The 24,363-nt window shown below is 37.2% G+C and overlaps 1 protein-coding gene across 3 annotated transcripts in view; it reads right to left on the reverse strand.

The window, feature by feature from the left end:
* THADA (THADA armadillo repeat containing) overlaps positions 1-24,363 on the reverse strand; it is a 267,741-nt gene that overhangs the window by 229,490 nt on the left and 13,888 nt on the right. For 2 of the 3 annotated variants that reach the window (XM_081155905.1, XM_081155906.1), the window contains exons 11-20: positions 23,288-23,994; positions 22,354-22,505; positions 21,315-21,470; positions 20,488-20,610; positions 17,280-17,403; positions 11,011-11,162; positions 8,019-8,232; positions 4,037-4,172; positions 3,638-3,774; positions 447-605 (exon numbers count right to left, since the gene is read on the reverse strand). In XM_081155905.1, coding sequence (XP_081012031.1) covers positions 447-605; positions 3,638-3,774; positions 4,037-4,172; positions 8,019-8,232; positions 11,011-11,162; positions 17,280-17,403; positions 20,488-20,610; positions 21,315-21,470; positions 22,354-22,505; positions 23,288-23,994 — 2,060 coding nt within the window. The remainder of the gene's footprint in view (positions 1-446; positions 606-3,637; positions 3,775-4,036; positions 4,173-8,018; positions 8,233-11,010; positions 11,163-17,279; positions 17,404-20,487; positions 20,611-21,314; positions 21,471-22,353; positions 22,506-23,287; positions 23,995-24,363) is intronic. The other variant, XM_081155904.1, reaches the window with a different exon arrangement.

The raw sequence follows: 24,363 nt of genomic DNA on the forward strand, positions 1-24,363 counted from the left end.
ATCAGTGATTATGTCATCATTGATGTTTCTAGCTCTCTCTCCCTCTCTCCCTCTCCCTTCCTCTCTCTGAAATGAATACAGATATATTTTTTAAAAAAAGGCTGCTTGACTATAAGGTCTCTCACAACAGACGACAATGACCCACACTGGGAGAGGCCAACTGCTGCCCAAACCCAAGTTCACCGTGCATTGCTGCTCTTACATCACCGGGCTGTCAAGACAGGTTTCAGCGCTCAAAGGCTTTTTGTTGTAGCACCTTATATACTGTACTAAGGCACTCCATTTTCTGGTAAAAGTTCATTTATAAGCTCAAAAAAGATTTCATTTTCTAAAAATGTTCTGTACATATCTGCAGCCTCTGATTTACTATATAAAAAGAGCATTTTATTCCTTTTGTTTCTTTGAAACTTAAACATTGATTACAATACTGATTTTATATATGCTACCTTGGACTTCTGCAGAAGTGTCAATATTTGATACACTAGCATTCAAGTCCTCCAAATCAAAGCTATCACGTTCTTTTAATATTTTGGCTTGATTGAAGTAATCATTAGTATCTCGTGGCTGAATCTCGTTCAGAATCATCTGTAAGCGGCTTGCTGACTCTGAGGGAGAGAGATGACAGTCCATAAAACTCCAGTTGCACACCACGTGCCAATTTTTCTTGGAGATATTTGGCCTCAAACATTTTGTAGTTTTCAATACTTGATAATCAGTTCTATTAGAAGGGGCTCATAGGATGGATGATGTGAAAATGATTTATATAAGTCTTAGTAACACTGAGTGTACTTTTTAAATATGGCAAATATAGTAAGGAGGTTGAAGCAAAAAACACAACAGAAACTGTCCATAGGACAGAGGCTGCCATTCCATTCACATTGCTTTTCTTAGTGCTGTCTAAGAATCTCAATGTGGTGCTCAATCATGCAAAAGAAGAGCAATAAACTTTTATAAATTTTGTTTTAAGAGGTTGTTTCCATATCTGCATTGTATGTTATCAAGGTTTAAAGGTAGAAAGTTAAAAAGACATAAAAGAAACCCCATCACCAACAAAAACAATCATATTATAAAGATTCCATATTTGGCTTTAAATGTGTTATATAATATACTGCTTTCTAAGTATGATTTACAGTCCTAGTATTATATTAAACTTCATTTTTATTCCCTAACACTCACTGGATCAGGAAATGTAAGCTTCATGAATACAAAACTTCACTGCTGAGTGGCCAGTGCCTGGAATAAAAATTGGCTCATGGCAGAGGTTCAGTAACATGGACTGAAGGAATGAACAGATGACTAGGTAATAAAGAGCTAGCCAGGCTCACACTCTTAAAGAAAATAACAACAGGTAATCATCTGAAACCAATGAACAAATCAAAGAACAGGTATTTACTGAATGCCTATTACATACACTTATATTTTAGGTATTATGGAAAAGACAAAGACCCAAACTGCTATCATGATAATTCAATCAACATCTTACATTCTCTTATGGTTTCCATGAGATTTTGCTAAAAACAAATTGTGACAGCCATGAAAAAGTAACACTGGCCCAAAAGAAACCATGAAAGGACTAAGAAAAAAGGGATGATCAGAGTAAAATTTTAAGAATCCTGCCATTCACTTTTATGGCTTTCTAGGAGACTTTTTTCAAAGAATTCAGAATGCATGGCATACAATGTGGGGGGAAACACACAAAAAATGGACAAAACCAGAGGAAAAAAGAAAAGGCAAAATTAAGAAAAGATCAGTGCACCACAGACAAGTTTCTGAGATCGATAAATAGTTTTAAATGTTAATAACCACAATTTTAGCATACTCTGCAGGCCCTACTCACAACAGGTGACAACAAATAGTCAAGATTTCTCATCCAGAATACATTGGGTGGGGTAAAAGTAGGTTTACAGTTGTGAGTACATGAAACACAAAGTTATTCTTGTATTATTCTTTATTAATTATTGTATTATTTTCCATACAAACAGCTATAGACCTACTTTTGCCCCACCCTGTGCTGGTACTTGCCTGATCCAAATATCAGCACTAAGACTGGGTGTTCTTTATTCCTATGTACTCAGTAGGAAAACTAAGGCACCAAATTTTGGTATTTAGATTGTCAGCCGAAGTAAATAAATCACTATGTCTTAATATCATGAACCATCACCAATTTTCCAACTCATTTTTAGTAAAGAACAAAATCTAACATTTTCTATGCAAACACACACCTCCAGGTTACTTATCAGCCCAAGGTACTGCCTTGTATGACACGGTGTGTTTAGGATATATTCAGCGTGTTTTTAATACAAGGCTCTCTTTTGTACTCCAGTCTTTATTTCCGGACCAAATGAAAATTCGCGATTTTCTAGGTGCTAACAGCCAGTGCCTTTGGCCCACGGCAGCACAGGTGTATCATTAGATACCACGTAAGACATCCCAGGCACTGAGTTTAGTTCCCACCCTTTTAGAAACTGTTCATTAACTGATTAATTCATTATAACAAATACTTATTGTGTACCTATTTCTACCAGGCACAAGGGGGAAAAAACATAGGCAAGATCCCTGTTAAACTGCAGCGGCATCATGAAGCAGCGCTCTATGAGAAGTGAGCGCAGTAAGAGACAAGGCTGGCAAGGTAGCAGGAGCCAAACTATTGCATGACCTGGTTTGAGATCACTAAAGTATTTTAAACGAGGGGGGTAGGGTGGGGCAGGGCACAAGGGTCAAGTAAAGATTATGTGTAACATGATGAATTATATGATTAGAAAAGATTACTTTCAGTGTAGCAAGGAGGAGATAAGGGTAGATGTGGGGAAACCAGTTGAGAGGCCCCTGGAGAAGTACAAACAAGATAAGATAAAAGCCTAGAGTAATGTAAAAAGATGCAGATAAAAAGAAGAGATTTGAAAGATATTTAAGGGTTACACTGAAAGAATGTAGAGACAGGCTAAATATAAGGAGCACAAGATGTCAAGCAGCCCTAGGCTCCTACCCTGCATGAACAGACCTTGGTAGGGCCATTTGCAAAGACACAGGGTTGGGAGGGAAAAGACAGATGAAGTTCCTATCAACTGGGGGCATTGTGAGTATCTCCCCATATTTTTTTTAAATTTATTCATTGATTTTAGAGAGAGAGGGAGAGAGAGAAAAACATCAGTTTGTTGTTCCACTTATTTATCCATTCATTGGTTGTTTCTTGTATGTGCCCTGACCAGGGATGGAACCCACAACCTTGGTGTATTGGGACGACGCTCTAACCAATTGAGCTACCTGGCCGGCCCCCCCCCCCTTTTTTTTAATTAAAAGATCTTTGCCCTTTTCAGATTCCTAAAATGTTGCCTTCACTGACTGAATCCCATCAGTTGCCATGTCTGTAATTTATACCACCCACTCTCCTAGTCCCAGCAATTACCTGGTAGGTTATGTTCTGAAATGACAATATTAGAAAGCCCAATTTACCCCAGGGAAGGAAGTGCCTCGCTCATTTTGTAACACTTAAAAATATTTTTTAAAAGACAGAAATATCACTAATAAAATTGCTTTTCTCCCTATTTAGCATGTATAACTCTCCAAAGAAATGATTAGGGAAAAAATTTTAAAGGAAAGGAAAATATATGAAGTGGAGCTTTGTTTGTTTGCTGACCTGAATCAGTGTCCATTGGGACGAGGCCTTCTGGGGACGAGCTCTGAATGACGGGAGCCACCACAGCGGAAAGCCTGTAGGACATCAAAAGGAGCTTCTCCACCACAGGTCTCCACTCACTCACCAGCTGCAGGCTGCTGCAACAAGGCCATTAGGGACGTTTATACTAAAGTAAACATCACATTTTGTAACTAGAAATGAATAGATAAAAGGAATTGGAAAAATTTGGGTTCAAATTTATGCAATCTATATTTACAAAATAAAAATGTGTATATATGTACATCTTTAAGCTAATTTTTCATTATCTGTAAGGTCATACATTCCTTTCCCAGGACACATTCCAATAAGAGTTTAAAGGCCAGAAATAAGTGTTCAGGAGAGAACTGTGGATACACTTACTTTAGAGGTAACTTCTGCAAAGCCCTTGTTATACAGTGAACTCGCCCATACATTGGAAATGCTGCTGCTGCCCGAAGCAGAGAATTTTCAGCCTGAGATATTTCTTCCTCAAGGTTTTCCAACAAGCATTTGATAACTAGGAAAATCAAACAAAAAACAAAACAAAGTAATGCAAGTTTCAAAGCACACTTATAAATTTGTGAACAGCAGAAGAATTACCATGAAAACACCCTACTCAACTGATCTTTATACTAGATGTTTTGAATTTAAAAAAGATCTTTCAAGGTTATCCAGTCTGTTACCCATTTCTAATTAAGGCAGAACTAAGTGTCTTTCCCTAACTTCCTGGATCCATTTACAGCATTCACTGAATCATTCCTCCTAGAATCCTCTCCCTGGAGTATTAGACCTGAGGCCCAACCATGTGCCATGTGCTGTTTGGATAGCAGAGTTTTTTAATAGCTTTATTGTGATATAAATAATATACCACATAATTTATACATTTAGTGTACAAGTCAGTGGTCTTTAGTATATTCACAGAGCTGTGCAATTATCGCCACAATCAATTTTAGGACATTTCTGTTCTCCCTCATTGAAACCCCAGCACCGCTCACCTTCTCCAGCTCTAGACAGCCACTGATCTACTTCCTGTCTCTACAGATTTGCCTGTTCTGGACATATCAGATACGTGGAATCATACAACATGTGGTTTCTTTCACTTAGCATAATGTTTTCAAAGTTCATCCATGTTGTAGCATGTATCAAGAGTTCATTCTTGCCTGGCCAGGCATGGCTCAGCGGTTAAGCGTCGACCTGGGATCCAGGCGATCAGGGTTCGATTCCCGGTCAGGGCACATGCCCGGGTTGTGGGCTTGATCAATGACTCTCTCATCATTGATGTTTCCAGCTCTCTCTCTCTCTCTCTCCCCCTCTCCTTTTCTCTCTCTGAAATCAATAAAGATATATTTTTTTAAAAAAAAGAGTTCATTCTTTCTTACAGATGAATAATAAATAGTCTATTATATGGATATACCACATTCTGCTTACCCATTCATCAACTCATAGACATGTGGGCTGTTTCTACTTCTTAGCTATTATGAATAGTGCTGCTATGAACATTTGTGTATAAGTTTTTGTTTGTACATAGTTTTCATTTCTCTTAAGTATATGCCCATTATGAACTGAATGTTTGTATCCCCACCCCAAAAATTGATGTTGAAGCCCTACCCCAATGTGGTGATATCTAGAGGTGGGGTTTTCATGAGGTCATGAGAATGGGACCCTCCCTGATGGGATCAGCGTCCTTATAAGAAGAGGAAGAAAGGTAAGAGTTGTCTCTCTCTCCTCCATGTGAGCACAAAGCAAAAAGGCTCCTGTCTGTAAGCAAGGAAGAAGGTCCCCACCAGGGATGGAAGCACTCAGGACCTTAATCTTGAATTTCCCAGTCTCCAGAACTGAAAAAAATAAATGTCTGTTTAAGCTATCCAGTCTATGTATCTTGTTACAGCAGCCTGAGCTCACTAAGACAATGCCAAAAGGTGGAACTGTGGAGTCATATAGTAACTCTATATTGAATCTTTTGAGGAACCGCCAGATTGTTTTCCAAAGTGGCTACACCATTTTCCATTCCCACCAGCAGTTATGAGGGATCCCTTTCTCCACAGCCTCAGCAACACTTGCTACTGTCTATTTTTCATTTTTATCATCCTACAGGGTATGAAGTACTTCCTCACTGCGATTTTGACTTGCATTTGATTGGCTAATGATGTTGAATAGAACATCTCTTCATGTGCTTATTGTTCACGTTTGTCTTTTTATGCCTATTCAGATCCTTTGTCCACTTTTAAATTTGGTTACATCCTTTTATTAGTGAGCTGTAAAAGCTCTTTATATATTCTGGATACAAATGCCTTATCAGACAAAGGATCTGCAAATATTATTCCCATTCTGAACATCTTATTTTCACTTTCTGTTATTATGTTGTTTTTTAAAGAGAGAGAGGAAGAGAGAAGGAGAGAGAGAAGCATCGATGTGAGAGTGAAACACGTATCAGTTGCCTCCAGAATGCACCCCAACCAGGGATCAAACCCACAACCTGGGTATGTGCCCTGACTGGGAATTGCATCTGTGACCTTTCTGTGTACAGGATGACGCTCTAACCAACTGAGCCACACCAGTCAGGGCTCTTTTCACTTTCTTGATGGTGACCTTGACACAAAAAATTTTTATGAAGTCCAATTTATCTATCTAATTTTTCTTTGTTATTTATGTTTTGGGTATCATATCTAACAAACCACTACCAACCTCAAGATCACAAAAATTTACACCCATGTTTTCTTTTAAGTTTTCTCTTTTAGTGCTAACATTTAGGCCTCTGATTCATTTTTAAGCTAATTTTTTATATGGTATGAGGTAGTAGGTCTAATTTTATTCCTTTACATGAGGATATCCAATTATCCCACATGGTAGATGTCTCCTCTCACCACTCAGAAGGAGAGGATTATATTTTAAACTTTAGAGCTGTGCATAACTAGTAAATTATTAATATCAGGAACATATCAAGAACTCCTAAAAATCAACAGAAAAAAGACAGACAACCCTATTGGAAACTGAACAAAAGACATCAACAAGCATTTCACCAAAGAGGAAAAGTGAACACACATATAAAAAGACACTCAATTACATTAGTAATCAGAAAAAGACAAGATTAAACCACAATGAGATACCATTTTATATTCTGCAAATTTTTAAAATCTAACAAAAGCAAGTTATGGTGATGATGTGATGCAACAAAACTCTCATAATTTGTAGGTGGGAGTCTAATTTGAAAATCTATTTGGCATCATCTAGTAAAGTTGAAGATGCACATATTTTATGTCTAGGCTAGTCTACTTGTTTGTTTACTATAAACGCTTAGATATGTGCATTAGAAAGTCTGTATGAGAATGTTCCCATTGGCATTATTTATTTAGAAAAAAGAAGTCCATCAACAGGAAAATGCATTAATAAATTTTAGTAAATGTATATAATATATAGTAGTATCTATATAAAATTCAAAATCATGTAAAAGTAAATAATATATTGTTTAATGATATATACACAGGTGGTAAACCTTGGTAAAAACAAGAAGAAAGATTAATATAAAACACAGAACAGGAATTATATGGTGGGGAGAGAGCTAAGATAAAGAAGAGCCTTCAAAGGTATGGCCGCTGTTGTATTTCTTACGCTGGGTGTTATTACCTAGCTTGGGAACAAAACTTGTTAAATTTTTATATTATTACTATTTAAATCCTATATATATTTAAGTATTCTTTGAATGTTTGAAATACTGCATAACGTTTTAAAACTTTAGAGAAAATAATTTTCAACTCTCTATCTGACCTCTCTCTTTTTTTTTTTAAAAGTAAAAATCCCTATCTGTCCTTATTTCCAGTACAATTCAAAAATGGAAATTTACTAGCATAAAATTAAGTAAATAAATCCTTAACAAATATTTGTTGAAAATCACTAGATCTAAACTAACTCAGACACTAGATTTTAGAACTGGTTGTATGGAAAGAGTAAAAAGCAGGGGTATGACAAGGCAGTTAAAACATAAACCCTGTCAGACAAAGGAATGCTCTGCTCTCTACAGAAACAACAAAGACGATCTGGCTACAGTCATGGTAAAATTTCTGCAGAAAATAAAGTAATTTTTAGTACAGAAAGAGTTCAATAACAGCTTTATTATTGTACATTTGTATCTACTTATTTAACATGAACATCTGTTTAAAAACAAATGTTACAGCTGAGTAAACTATGTGCACGAGAAACTAGTGGTATTTTTATATGCTGGTAAACTACTATGCTCGTAAACTCCTCAATAAAAAACCACAAAGAAATGTTTAACCATTAAATATTCTAACCCAATGAATAGTGAATGCGTGTAAGATATTGGTTTTGATAAATAAGAGCAAAAGGTCATTTACTCAGTACAAACCTATTAATGTGTTACTTTCCACCACAGCAGTGGCCTCATCTCCATTTCCACAAGCAGCCTGCTGAGCTTTTAAGTAAGCGGACAGAGATGATGGCAGAGCATTCTGACAGATCAAGAAGTTCAGTAGGCAGGAAGCTGTGACACAGTCATATGGTTTGGTGCTGGTGCTGAGCGCCAATGCTGCCTGGAATAAACCCTGCAGTTTCTCTGAATCCTAGAATAAAGCACATACTCAGTAACTGTCACGAAAACATTTCTTTAATTTGAAGGAATAATACATATTTAAAAAGAGGCCTGCCACATAACTCTAACTCAATAAGAACATTAATTCCCCTTCTCCCTAAATATAGGTTAGAGTTTTTATTATAGTGATTAATGATTATTATTAATCAGTTCTAGTGACTCGGGTCTTAATATCAGTTGGGGAATTCAATGTTGATGAAGCTTTTTTAAAAAGTACCTCTTTCTTCAGCAAAAGTTTACTTTTTCCTGCAGAATTCTGCTATGACTATAGCCAGATTGTCTCCGTTATTTCTACATAGACCAGAGTTCTTTTGCATATACAGGGTAGTTTTACCTGGGCTGCATACTCCTGCCCTTCTTCCTTCCCCTTCCCATAGAGCTAGTTCAAAGGAACAAAATACCAACCCATACAAAAATGCAAAGCCACCAGGCTGTTCCTGGCAAAGATCCATGTATATGCATGGAAAATAATCAGTTAAGCCTCAGAAATTCTGCGTCAGAGCTCCTACACCTATATCTCATATACAGATCCACTCACACAGCCCATCCTAAAGACAGAACAAAGGATGGGAAGGCAGTGGGCCGAGGACAGAAGACGTGGGTCCTGTCCCAACTCCAAGGTTGACAAAGGTGCATGTTCCCCATGCTGCAACTCAGGGTTTCACTGCTCAATAATATTGATTCAAATAGGATTATTCCATGATGTCTAATATAAGAAAAAAATCATTCTAAACTTAATTTTGGATTTCACTATAGGTACACTCATGATTAATGACGTCAAATGTACTAATTCAAATATCAGTTTATTTCCATTTAAATTCTTTGCCTTTTCATATGTTTAATTTTTTAGAACCTAAAAAAACTTAAAGATAGTGACCAAAAGCTCAACTCTAAATAGAATTTGAAAGAACCAATTAAGCATATAAGCCATTTTTTGTAACTGACAGTTAAGTCTCTGATAGCCTTTGGAATATAAAATATCTTTATTCTACCATCTGAGCTCAATCAAAATATGATATAAAGACCCTGGATATGTAGCTCCACAAGAAGGGCAAGAGACTTTATATATACATATACAAACATACATACATATATATATACACACACACACGTACTATATATATGCACATATACTATATATATATATACATATACATAAATATACACATATATATACAAGTCCTTAGCTTAGATTAGCATTCGAAAATGTTTTAAATTTAACTATATTAAAAAGTTAATTACATATTAATAGAAGGCATACCCAAAGACAGACTTTGGAAGTATGTAATTAATATTTTAAAATCTTGAATGCCTATTTCTAAGTTCATTTTACTAATATGTAAGCCAGACCAGATATTAGAACCACCAAAATCCTACAGCAAGCCATACGTGCTACTAAGTTTTCTGAATTCCATGGTTATTGTCTCTATACCAATCACATGTTTATCAACTTGGAGCTACAGAGGCCCCCTGAGGACCCTTCATAATTCATGTAAGGAACAGGTCTTTCATATAGGTGCTATAATGTACCTTCCTCACTCCAGAAACTCTCAAAATATTTGCCAAGAATGAGGCATAATTTTATAAATATAAATATAAATGTATATTACAAGGCTACAGTGTGATGAAAGGTAAGGAGTAAGGGAGAGGGAGGTGTGGGAGAGGAGAAAGAAAATGAATAAGAGGAAGTATGTTCTTGAAGAACTCTATATGGTACAAGTTAGAAGCTGAAGCACCAAAGAAGCTTCTGCTTACCAGGGCACCAGAAAGACCACAGGGATAGGTGAACACTGGAAAGCAACTCCAATATGGATCCAAGTTAGAAAAGATACTATGAGATCTTGCAATGCCATCTAGAAGCCATGGGAACAGACAGCTTTCTGGCATGTGCTCCTGCAGAATCCCACTGCACCTACAAGCTGCCAGGCCCTAAATAAAGCCTAATAGCTAGAGCCCTAGGCCCCAGCTGCAGCCCCTGCAGGCACCCCTGGCCTAACAGCTCTAACAGAAAGCCAAGGCAAAGCTCTAGAGCCAGAGACCCCACAGCTGCTGGTAACCTAACAGTCCCAGAATAAACCTAAAGGGCAAAGCAGAACACTGACCTAGGTAGCCCCCTGCAGACCCATCCTCATGCTGTGCCCCTATTCCCAAACCCATCTTTGGTTCCCACCCTAAGGTGGGAAGTGTCAAGGGTCAGGAAGAGAGTGAGAGCTGGGGATGGAGTAGACCGCCCAGGGACAGAACTGTTTTAACCTCAAGTACTCTGAGTTTCAGTCTCAGTTTAGCTATTGCTTGTTGGAAGATCAGAAACATGTTTTCTACCGCACTTAACACTCAGCTTCCCAGTCTACCAAGCAGGGAGATTATCTCAAAACTTCTTACTCAAGTTACTGTAAGTGATGTGTTTTGATCAACTATTAACATGCCCAAGGAAACTGGAGAGGCCACAGTTAACTGAAATCTGCCAATCATCTCGTAAACAATAAAACCTACTGCCTCCTACACCTCCAGTTTTAATCAAAACAAAAAAACAAAGCTCACTGATTCGGACTTTGTTTTCTCTTACGATATTTCCTCCTCCCCCACCTCCTATCCCACCACCCCACAACAGTAGATGGATTAATGATAACCAAAACAGCCAGAAAATGAAAGAGGGCAGATGCAAAGAGCCTGGACAATCCGCTGACTGTTTTATCTGTTGCTTTCAAGTTTTCATGCATACACATTTACACAAGAAAAGTCCAAATACCTGCGATTGTACAACTGTTTTTGGCAACTTCATCAGAAGATCAAATGCTAAAAGTTTCACTGTTTCAAAAGTGCTGGTAAAACATTCCAATAGTGTTTGGAAACGACCAACATCAATATCATGACTCAGCTGATAGACTGTTTGGACTTGACCTAAAAACACACACACAAAAACAAACAAAAAGATTTAAAAGTGAATAAAAAGAAAAGGGAATCAAGATTTTGAAGTTATTCAGCCAAATTTACAGAAAATTCATACAAAAATTCACACTTTATACTTTACTCATAACAGCATAAAAGGATAATTTTTCCATTATTTTATTTCCTAAAATGATAAAGTAATAAGTATTACAGCTTTCCAAATAGGAAGTAAACTTTTTAAAAAATTTGTTTAAAACCACTTCATTCTCTTATAAAAGGTTACATATTATGTAACAGATGCCTAAGTTATTTTTTGAATAAATAAAAAACAATAAATTAAGAAATACATCTTTTAAAAAATCTTCATAAAACTTCTTGACCTAGGATCCAAAACCCTACCACATCTTAGGTGCACTGACAGTGAATAGTCAATGACACAGCCTAACAGAATTACTGGGAGCCAAAGATAAAGAAGGAGTCTTTTGTCTATCAGGCAGAAAAAGCTCAATCCATCTACAAAGTGAAAAAAATTAGTCTGGCTTCTCTCTTTGCCACAGCAACAGGTAGTGCTAGAAGATAGTGAAGCAATGCTTACAAAATCCTCAGGGGAAGAGGTGTGATAAAAAATTGTACATCAAAATCCTATTCCAGTATCAAGTATAACAGCAATATAAACATTTCAATGTGCAGAAGTTAAGAACTACATTTCCCCAACTCTTCTTAACGAAAGACGAATTTCAGCCAACCAAGAAATGAACAGAAAAACTATCACGAAACAATGACGGCAGTCACTGCATCCATTTAACTCAAAGATCAAGATGGAACAACTGTGGCAAACAATGGTTTTCACAGCAGGCTGTGAGGGATATTCAACAGCATTTAACAACCTACCCTGATGATAACTGAAAACACTCCTATGCTTACTTAATTTGAGGAATGTTGTTCAATATAAATCAGTTTTTAATTTAATCTTAACCCACAAGTTAGTATAACCCCATGAAATTCCTAGAGCAAGAAATGAGGTTTTAGTCATTTCAACACTTCTGCTCAAACATACTTCTTAATTCAGATTCAGATACCTGGTTTCCTTTCTCTAGTCTAGTTGTTCTGGCTAAAACTTTCACTACAATGGGGAGGAGCGGTGGTCCAAGTGAGCACCTGTGTCTGGTGCCTGATCTTAGGAGAAAGGCCTTGTCCTTACCAATGGTATGACATGGTGTTGGCTGTGGGTTTTTCATGAATGTTCTGCATCATACTGAGGAAGTTCCCTTCTATTCCTAGTTTACCAAGTGTTTATCACAAAAGGGTGATGAATTTTGCCAATGCTTTTCCTGCATTAATTGAGATGATCATGTACATTTTTTCCTTTGTTCTAATGTGGTATATTACATTAACTATTTTTTTCTTATGCTGAATGACCCTCCCATTCCTGGGATTAAATTCCAGTTACTTAGTCATGGTATATAATACTCTTAAAATGCCGTTAGGTTTAGTTTGCTAGTACTTTAAGAATTTGTGCATCTATATTCATAAGGGAGGCTGGTCTATAGTTTTCTTGTGGATTCTGTCTGGCTTTGGTATCAGGGTGATGCTAGCCTCACAGAATGAGTTAACAAATGTTCCCTCCTCTCCAGTTTTTTGGAAGTGTTTGAGAAGGATTGGTGTTATTTCTTCTTTAAATGTTTGGTAGAATTCACCAGTGAAGCCACTGCTGGGCTTTGCTGAGGCTTTTGATTACTGACTCTCTTTCTTTACTTGCTATAGGTCTGTTCAAATTTTCTTCTTTTTTTAAAATGTCTTTATTGATTTCAGAGAGAGGAAGGGAGAGGGAGAGAGAGAGAAACATCAATGATGAGAGTCATTGATCGGCTGCCTCCTGCATGCCCCCTGCTGGGGATCAAGCCGGCAACCCCGGCATGTGCCCTGACGGGGAATTAAACCCTGATCTCCTGGATCCTAGGTCAATGCTCATCGGCAGAACCACACAGTCCGGGCTAAATTTTCTATTTTTCCTTGAGTTGGTAATTTTATGTTCCCAGGAATCTGTCCATTTCACTAGGTTATTTAATTTATTGGAAATGCAATTGTTTATAGCATTGTCTTAGAGTCCTTTTTATTTCTGTAAGGCCAGTCGAGACATCCTTACTTTCATTTCTGATTTTAGTTACTTACGTCTTCTTTCTTCTTTCCTTAGTCAGTAGAGCCAAAGCTCTGTCAATTTTGTTGATCTTTGAAAAAAAACAAAAATCAACTTTTGGTTTTGTTGTGTCTCTATTATAGTTTTCTATACTCTGTTTTGTTGATCTCCATTTTAATCTTTATTATTTCCTTCCTTCTGCTGGCTTTAGGTAAGGTTTGCTCTTCTTTTCCAATTCCTTGAAGTAAACTGTTAGATTATGAATTTAGATTTTTTTCTTTTTTAATGTAGGCATGCACAGCTATAAATCTCCCTATGAGCTCTGCTTCTGCTTCATCCCGTAAATTGTGGTATGTTGTGTTTTTGTTTTCATTCCTCTCAAAGTATCTTCTCATTTCCCTTGTGATTTCTCCCTTGTCCAGTGGTTGTTTACGAGCTCTGCTCAAATATGAAGCCTTCTCTGCAGAAGCAGCCAGCACTCCCCACCCTCCCAGGCAGTCTGCATCTCCCTCCCCTTCTCTTCCTGAAATATTTTTTCATAGTACTTACCCCCATCTGAAGTTCTACGTATTACTTGGTAATTTACTGTCTGACTCCCTTCACCAAAATCTAAGCTTAACAATGGAAAGCACTTTGTTCTGTATGCTGCGAATCCATGGCTACATGACATAAATAAGAACGAAATAAATATTTGCTGAATTAACCCCTTTAATCCAAGTGTGGAATTGAGTTTTCACCATGAATACTGAGATATTTCATTCTGAGTAAGAAAGATGCATGTGGCTTATTCCTCCTGAACCAGGACATACTTGAGGAAAGGCAGAAACCATTCAACTAACCCCAAATCAGACTTCTATAAAATAATACAGAGACCCACATTTAAGTTCTTGAGATAAAGTTGAAGAATAAATTTACATTTCCCATCCCGTATTTCATGGTCATGCCTCTTTAGTCTCCTTTAAAGTTAATGGGTTAGAGCCCGGCTGGGCGTGGCTCAGCGGTTGAGCATCGGCATCGACCTAGGATCCAGGAGATCAGGTTCGATTCCGGTCAGGGCACATGCCCGGGTTGAGGGCTGGGCAGTCGATCAATGACTCATCATTGATGTTTCTATCTCTCTCTCTCCCCCTTCCTTTCCTCTCTCTGAAATCAATAAAGACATGTTTAAATAAATAGATAGATAGATAGATAGATAGATAGATAGATAGATAGATAGATAGATAGATAGATAGATAGATGATAGATAGATAAATAAAGTTAATGGGTTAGTATGGCTTGCACCATTTGCATTACCCCCAAAGTGTTTAATTAACAGAAATAATGCAATGTCAGTCACTGCCCAATTATATGTAACTCATTCATTAGGAATTAGGAAGATGACTCAGGTTCTTCACCTTTAAAGTATACTTAAATATATTAAACTCTCAACTGAAAAGTCACCAGTATCAAGTTACCTCCCCTATACCTAGGTACAACTATAACTGCATTAAATGTATAGAAAACTTTTTGTTAATTGGATAAGCAATCACTCTTAGGTAAAACCATATTTTCTAAGTTCAGTTGTAGTACCACTGAAATTCTCTAAATTGATGAATGCCCCTATATACATTTTCTGTGGCTGTTGTAACAAATTACCACACACTTGGTAGCTGAAAAGCACAGATATCTACTCTCTCAGAGCGAAAGCTAAGACACAAAATCAAGGTGCTAGGGCCATGCCCACTGTAGAGGCTCAAAGGGAGAACTCATGCCTGTCTCTTTCAGCTTCAGGTGGATGCCAGGATTCCACAGCTTGTAGCCATATCACTCCAATCTCTCCTGTCACACTGACTCCTCCTCTTCTATGTGTCACATCTCCTTTTGCCTCTCTCTTATAACCACCATGATGGCATTTAGGCCCATCAAGATAATCCAAGATTATCTCATTTTAAGATCCTTAACTTAATCACATCTGCAAAGAATCTTTTTCATGGGTTCTAAGGATTTGATGTGGCTATCTTTTGGAAGTCACTTTTTGGCTTCCCACATCTATTTTCAACAGGTGGTCAAATTTATCATCACAAATAATGGAACAAGCCAATATCATGTACTTCCTGCTATGATGGCCCTGAGAAAAATATCACATCTCCTATGCAATATTCCTACTAAAATGCATAAGCTGAATGAAATCATGAGGAAACAATAAGACTGAGATACAGTCCTCCAAAATGTTAGTCATGAAATAAGACCCTTTCCAGATTAAAGGTGGCGAAAAGAGAACAACAGAATGCAATATATGATCTTAGACTGGCCCCTGGATTACGGGGGGGAAAAAATTTTGTTTTCTAAAAAAAGGCCACTTATTGGGACAACTGGCAAAATTTGAATATATGTTGTACATTAGATAATAGCATTCTATCAACATTAAATTTCCTGAATTTGATCAGTGTGTTACGGTTAGAAAATTAGTAAGATAGAGAAATAAAGCAAATATGGTAGGTTCTTGAATAACATCATTTCATCCAACATCCTTTCTTTATAACACTGATGAGGGGAGGAAAAAATCAATTCCTTGGAAGGGGCACTTTCTGTGTGGAGTCTGTCAACTCTCCCCATGTCTGCATGGGTTTTCTATGGGCTGTCCAGTTTCCTCCCACGTCCCAAAGATGCGCATGTGAGGTTAACTGGTGTGTCTGAACTGTCCCAGTCTGAGTGAGTGTGGGTGGGAGTGTGAATGGCTTTGCAACAGAAGGGTGTCCTGTCCAGGGTGGGTTCCCACCTTGTCCCCTAAGCTGCCAGAATGGGCTCAGGCTACCCAAGACCCTAACTGGAATAAATTGGTTAGAAAAGAATTATCTTACTTGTTTTTATTAATCTTTCTTAAATGTACATATATCTCACATTTATTTCAATGTTTAATATTAGAAGTGTTTTAGGTCTTTATTTAGAAGTTTGGTGATGTTTTTGTAGCCAAAAGTGTGCTGCAGAAACTTAATTCTTGTTTATATCAATCAGCCTGTGGTAAAATTGGTTTTGTTACATGTCATTTCACTTAAAGCTGCAGTTTCCAAGAACCCACTGAAGCCATTAATATAAACAAGTGATAAATCTAGGGAGAGGGGACAAGGCTGTGCATTGACCTATTCTTGAAACTTCACTGTTGACTTGAATTTTTTTCAAATAAAAAACTTGAAAAAAAAAATGGTTTTCTTCAAATGAAGCAAACCTGTATTAGTATCAAATAACTCTCCTCCCGGCCTAAAAATGTAAACTAAAAAAAATAAAATAAATCCAACTATAGAGCGAAGTTCCCTGATCCTGTGGCCATTCCTTCCGAAAAAGCAGCTGAGCAGGATATTTTTCTGTTTGACCAAAGTCATGAAAGACTGAGCACAGACAAGAAATCATAGCCAAACCAGTAAACTCACGTATGGGGATAAAAAGAACCACGTCTTGTCAAAAAGGGGGAAAAAGAAACAACTCAAAGGGAAGTTAAACGTTCAGCCTGTCTGAGCATCCCACAGAAGAACCAAAGGGCATCGTTAAATCAGAATGCCTGGAAATGATACTGTCCTAGCCTTTCTGAAACCAGAGTGAGACTTATGAAACAAAGCGCATGTTCAGGGAAACCACATTTTAACCACAAAGACTCACTGTGGAATGTTATACATAAGAGAAACTAATTTTTTAAATTTTTTAAATGTAAAGAACAAATCGGGCACTATGTTAGAGCACCAACATATAAACTGGGGCACGATGAGAACACAGTAAGCACAGTCCGTGAAAACTGTAGTTTTGGTTTGGCAAATAATAACTACAAAGAGTTTCTCTCCCTCATGTCCTTTACTGACAAATTTAATTATGTCCAAATAAGAATTATATAGTGAGAATAAAATCTCCCATAAGAACCTAAAAAGGCAAAAAAACTCAAACTTCAAGTAAAACAAAATGTTGAAAAAGTGTGTGTTTCCCAAGAAAAAAAAATACTTCCCCAAACATTAATGAAAACTTACCTTCTGGGACAGGAAAAACTTCAGCTATTGAGCCTAAAATGGTTAAAGCTGAAAATCTAGTTGGGAAGGAAGAGCCAGGAAACAATGCTTCAAAAAGGCTGTTGCAAATGGATGACATGAAATCCTAAAAATAAATTACAACAAGTATAATTGAGTTAACTCAAACAGGTTATATTCAAAGTATCACCTTTAAGAGTGGTTTTTTTCTTTTCATTATGGGAGAAAAGATTTTTAAAAACAGTACTAGTTGTCCATTTCCCTTAACACTTCTGATTGACACCCCTGGCCATGAGCTATACCATGACTTCCACGAACTCCATCTTTGTAGTCAACAAGTACAACTCCTATTGTACTCAGCACAAGAAAAACACACACACATTTTTAGTGAAAACAAATCTATTCTGCCCTGACTTATGCTAAAGCTGTATGAATATTGATTTTCTTCATCAGAGGCATTCAGGCATCAAAGGTATGTATACATTTTAAGTTTTAAAATGACCAAAGAAATATATGCTACTTGATAAATTTAGTAAATGTAATACTTGATAAATTTGGCTATAATGACATAATTCATTTAAAAATCCAACTATTCCATTGTCTTTTGTCCGCCCCTTTTAGACTCTTGCTCTACCATTCTGTTTATACAAATGATAAAAAATGAAAACTTTTAGTAAAATGCAAGTTTTAAACAAAAAGCAAAGTGGGAAATACTTTTATCGAAGATAAAATTGTCTCCCTCTAATTAAAATATTTTTTTTCTGTGTAAGATCAAAGAGAAAAATTATAAGAAAAAGTTGTGATTCTGAAGCATCTTGTATGCTACTATGCCCTAACGACATATATTTGTAACTGAGCAGATATAAGCAGTTCTGGTCTCAACTTACTCTAGACAGGATCCCTGCATTCATTTTTTTGGTCAAGGGCATAGAACTCCAGGGATTTACCCTGTAGGCCCTTACAGGCCCTAAGTAAGAGCTTATTAGTTTATTAATTCTATCGGGTTTCAAAGAAATAGGGTAGTTATTGAAAATATCCTAAACTAGTTTTAATTACAATTTTAATTATAAATTAGTGTAAGATCACATTAAAGGGCAACAAATTCATCCTTTAAGGATGATCTTATGCTAATTATGTCACTTATATTTTTAGATATAGTTCTTTCCCTCAACCAGACTGTAACCACAGTGGAGGCAAGGACCACTGTTTATATCCCTAGTCTTGAGCATACTGTCCTACACACACATAAAGGACTCAGTACATGCTCTAGTCTCTTTTAATGGCTCCTAGTGAGGCTTCCAAATACCCTGGCCTAGCATTCAAACTTTCTACTTGATTTACTCTTTTCCAGCTTGCTTTTCTAACTCATTTCCCATCACTCACCTCCTCTGTTCCAGTGGATTCACCATTCCCCAAATTCTTTCTGTACTTTCTTACCTCCAGACCTTCTCTTAAGCTGGTACTAAGGAAAAAACACTATTCAGATTTTAGAGTCAAGAACAAATCTGGACCTACTACCAAGAGAGATCTTGGGCAGGTTACTCAACTTTTCCAAACCTCAGCTTTCTCATTTTTATGTGGGAATAATAATGCCCATCTCACAGCCTTGCTAGTAAAGATTAGATGAGAACATGGATATAAAGCATTCTGTAAATTTGAAAGTACTCTGGTTAGTAATACCAGTTATTTACATATGAAATGGCCTTCCTCAATAGACTAGACACCTTTTCCAACTAACAGGCTCCTCTTCTCCCCAGCACTTAGTCTGTTTACTGGCTCTGAACCTACCACACACTGTGCATGACACCCATGGTCATGATGGTGTTGGTAATACAGTGCCAAAGCTACAACCTCCAAAAGCCACTAGTGACTACAGTTGGGAGAAAATATAAGAACCATGAGACTGACTCAGATTAAGACTCTAAAGACTAGTTTTCAAAAAATATACATCCATAAGCACAAACTAGGAAGATGTGTGTACATGAAGATTCAGAATGTCAACCCACAAGATAGGCTTTGTTTCTAAGTACCTAGCTTAGACAATTGTCATTTTACCCCTTGCAAAAAGAAGCAAAAGATACGTGTTTTCTTAGATCATATAGCAAGGTTAAAAAATAACTGTTCCACACACACAGCAAGTGCTCAATATATCACTTTTAATGACTCCCAGCAAGGCTTTTTAGAGTGATTTAGAGTTTACAAAGAGCTTTCTCATTTAATCATCAAAACAAAGCTTTCACAGAGGTTACTAATCCCACTTACAGTTGAACAGATTCATAAAGTAAGCCAACTAGTCAATGGCAGAATTAGGACTAAACCTAAGTGCTTAAAGTTTAGGTTGTGCTTTTCTAATCTTCATTGTTGGGATTTTACAAAGATGAAGCTGATTTCAGCCTCTGTATAAGAATATTCTTCTGTAGATGATTTTTTGCCTTTTAATACAAAATTGAAAACTAATGCCTATCCATAATGTTTAGAGTAAGTAGTCACTGTGTTATAGCTCCAATGTATCAATTTATTACACTTGTTTCCCAAAATAAAATAAAATAGATGAACTCTGTCCTCTACCTGGGTCTTAGAAGAAAATACAATTTACTTCTGAGGGGCTAGATTTGGAGTAAGAAACCAGTGGTGAAAAGTTCATTCTGTTCTGACAGACAGAAATTAAAGGTTGTCAAGTTGACCCCTGGCCCAGACTGCGGCTGCTGTTTCTGGGGTTCCACTCAACCCATTAACACAGTGCCCTAAAAGCCAGCCCTACTCTTCAAGCTCAGTCCAAAATGGGATAGACAGGAACCTCCACAGCTCGACTATGGGCCAGGAGTCACTAACACCAGTCATGAATATCATGTTAGTATAAAGGAAACAGGTCCAGACACAGCAGTCTTCTGCCCTGGGGAGGAGTAGAGGAGTTCAGGGCCAGCAATTACTTTTCTGTTAAATAACTAAATCCATCTGGCCCAGATATGCTGTAAATTAGAGGCTAACTCATTAATGTATTTTCTAATAGACCTGAAGTCCAGCACTGGTTCCACAACTCAGACTACCTCCAGAGAAGTACAAAAGCACCAGTAGAAATATGTAAAACCCCACTTGAAAAAAAAAGCACAGAAGCACTACTTACCAAGAGACTTCATTTATTTCCCTTTAATGCATATTCATAATTGTTTCAGGTTTCATAAGAATCCACATCTAGAAATATATCACCTACCTTATACTGATTTAAAGAAACAGAAGGGTGTTGTTTGGTTAACTCATTCTCTGGTTCATGTCTGGATTTACTTTGCTCCAGTTTATAAAGCACCTGAGAACTTTCCTGTATCCTACAAAACAACTTTTGAGAAAAAGAAAAATGAAGCCTATGTGAGCCATATTAACCTTAAATGTCAAAGAAAAAACTTTCTAACTTCTTTACACTAAAACTTTAGGCAAGGAAAGTACTGGTTTTTAAACTCTTAATATTTACACAGTGTCTCTTTTTGGCAGAAAATCAGCATTTACATTGTTAAAACCAAAACCAACATATTACTGCAAACCAGAATACAAGTCATTAACCCGCAGTTCTACTTCCTTTAGGTGAGCATCAACCTAAAGACTGGACATTCATATCTACACTCTACCCATTCCTCACCCCATAAATGTGCTGCGTGATTACTTCAAGTTGAATCATTCGACAATGACCATTTCATGGGTGCTTTAAGAAGCTCTAAGAATACAAGAGCATCCTTCCTCCTCTTTGAAAGGTTTCTTGAAATAACTTACACCCTGCAAACTCACTAGATTTTTTTTTCTTTCAAAAAAAGAGCTCCAGTTTGATTTACTACACCAAAATGAAAGGACTTTTCACTCTGGGCTTCCATCCCGAATGTCAAGTGTTCTATGGAATCATGGAGCAGTTCACAGAAGGGCTATGAAGAGATGTGCACTCCAAGCCCGTGACCATTATTCTCACATGCTCCCAAAATCTGGATTCTTTTGATGAATGATTTCCAGATCAAAGCTCACCACTTTCCTATACCTGCTGATGAGAAATCCTACCTTTTTAAGAAGAGAGCAAATCTGCTGCCGCACTCCTGGAGACTGGCTGTTAAGATTGTATGTGACAAAGAATTGAATCCACTGCATCTCTTCTATGGAAACGATTTCTGTGCTTCGATTACTTTCACAAAGCAAGCCTAATGTATCTATCCGCACCTAAAACACATCAAGCAGTAAAATGTTAATTTTTCAATGAAAAAAGCGAAGCCTAAACCACTTGACATGTTTAATTATTTACACAAGCTACCAAAGGGAAAAAAAACACACAGTAAACCTCATCCCTAATCCCAAAGATCCTCTGGTTATTGTCTTTATTTTATTAAATGTGTAAATTAGATATTAAAGCAAACAACCTTAAAGATTCTTATTCCACGGTGATGTTCAACTTCATTCTTTTCATTCTCTTCCTCAGTGACCACTTTAGCCCAGGGCCCCATCGCCTCGCTCCCAGACCAATGTCACACACACCTAACTGGCCTCTTGGTTTCTTTTTGCTCCCGTTCTGCACACTCATCTGCTTGCATTAACTTCGCTTCCTTGCTGAAGGCGCTGGTTCCCAGTTACCAACTGAATGAAAACTGAAGCCTTCGGCCTAGGATTGGAGGATTCCATAAAATGGACAAAACACTTCACTACTGCCAAACAATGTCCTTAGGTCAAAGTCCTTGTAGGTCATTCTGTGGGCTGCTCCAATGCTTCCTCTCCTCTGATCACATTTATCACTTTCCTAATCAGCCATCGCTGCTCTGATGGGTCTCTTCTCCTGAGCTGCCCACGTCCTTACGCGTAAGGCACTCTTGCATCTGTATTTTCTTCTAAGAGTCTACAGTTATTTTACGCACGTTTTCTTATTCCTTCAACTAAACTCTAAGTAGCCTGGGTACAAGGTCTTCACTTTTCATTCTCTATTCATCACTCTTATGGACGCCTTAAAACAGTGATGGGCATAACATAGGGGCCTCTGTATTGGGATTGATAAATGAGTAATAAATCAGGGATCTACTGCATGTATGAATTCCTAGTTATTCTGTTTACTTACTTGGCAGTGCTGATGAATTAAGCCTTGCTTTATTTTTGCACTGGACACAAGATTCCTCCAGGCATCAGTTGCAGACTGAAGATGTCCATGAGCTCTAGCTGTTCGTAGACATGCCATCAAAGCTCCCAGAGCCCCTCTGCTATTATAAGACCCTAAGGATGGAAAAGATTGCTCTTGTTGCAAAAGCGCATTAGCAAATACTAGTACTGTGCTGTGTGATAACTACCACAATGTTCATGTTTCTAATTTTAAACACACTGTATACGCTACCTGCCTATTAATTACTTAGTGGCCAGTTCAGTTACAACTGTCCCAATAGTATCCCAGCGCTAGTGTTCAATTAACCCTTATCTTACTTAACAATGGCCTCAAAGCAAAGAGCAGTGATGCTGGCACTTCAGGTACACCAAAGAGAAGTCATAATGTGCTTTCTTTAAGAGAAAAAGTAAAAGTTCTTGACTTAATAAGGAAAAAAATTTATCATATGCTGAGGTTGCTAAGATGGATAGTAAAATCGACTCTTCTATCTGTGAAATTGCCTAATTTATAAATTAAACTTTATCAATTAAAAATAAGTATGTATGCATAGGAAAAACATAGTATATATGGGGTTTGGTATTATCCATAGCTTCAGGCATTTACTGAGGGTCCTTAAATGTATCCCCTGCAGATAGGAGGGGCTACTATGATAAAGTAAACCTCATAATCCTATCTGGAATCAATCCTTAGCCTGTAGAAATGGCTTCAGCCAAAAAAACTCGATTCAGCTATGTGCAGTACCATTCGTTTCAACTGAAATCCTTATTGTTAATGTCCTCCTTTACTATTTATAGAAGTGATAACATTTAAATTTGAATACAGTCAACATCTGTCTGGGTAACTACACTTAAAAATCCTAACTAGAAATTACTAAGACAAAAAATCATTTTCTTACCAGTTTTAGCATCAGCAGAAGTCTGAAGAATCTTTACCATGTAGCTTAAGCTTTCAGGGTTGCAATTCAATAATTTGGGCAAGTAATAATCAATGACATAAGATTTTTGATCCAGATTTCCTTCACAGAGTATGTGAAGGAGAGGAGAAACCCAAGTCTCATGCCACTCATCAATCCAAGTACTGTCGACAGCCTGAGATTTCAAAGTACTCTTATGATTTTTAAACATGGTTTCTAAGAGGTCACTTGCATAAGGTACCAGTGACTGGTCCCCCATCACCTCTAATATTTGCGATGGAATAGTTTTAGCTAATGCCAAAATATGTCCAACTCCTATGCATTCTACTAAACAACCAAGGCATATGTACTTTCCTTTAATATGCCATTCCAATCGCAGAAGACTCTCAGTCAGTTCAAAGATGAAACGATCAGCAGCCAAGTCTGACTTTTCTAACTCTGACTCTTTGACAGTGAGCTGGTGCATCTGAAGAATGTTTCTGAATATGATTCTGGTTTGGTGTCTCAAAGCATCCAATGGATGTTCCCAGTGGGTATAGACATATCCCAAAAGTCTCTGAGCTATGCTTGAATTCCCGTTCAGACTGTTTTTCAGGCTTGGGGAACCTGATTTGAGAACATGTACGGCTGAGTTAGTCCAAGATGCCAAAATTCTCGACAGAAACATTTCCAGAGCTGACTCCTTGATCCTGCAGAAAAACAAGATGTATTATTATAAAGTGACTAGTAAAAGAAATTTGATTTTATAATCATTTAAACTTTAAAAACATAAAACACAAAGAATGATCAGAAAATGCAATCATTATTAAATTCACAACAAAAATATAAACAAGGCCAAAACAGACCCCAAATTTGTATATAAATCTATTTATCTTGTAAAATAAACCATCCTCCCCCAAAAAAGGCACAAGGAAACTTTTGGGGGTGATGGAAATGTTCATTATCTTGATTGTGATGATTGTTTCACAAGTATTTTAAAACATACCAAGGAGTTAGGGTTGGGGAAAGTTAGTTGGAATGGGGTTTCTTTTGGGGGTAATGAAAATATTCTAAAATTG

Source organism: Miniopterus schreibersii (genome assembly GCF_964146895.1).
Source record: "Miniopterus schreibersii genome assembly, chromosome: 13".
Taxonomy (NCBI): domain Eukaryota; kingdom Metazoa; phylum Chordata; class Mammalia; order Chiroptera; family Miniopteridae; genus Miniopterus; species Miniopterus schreibersii.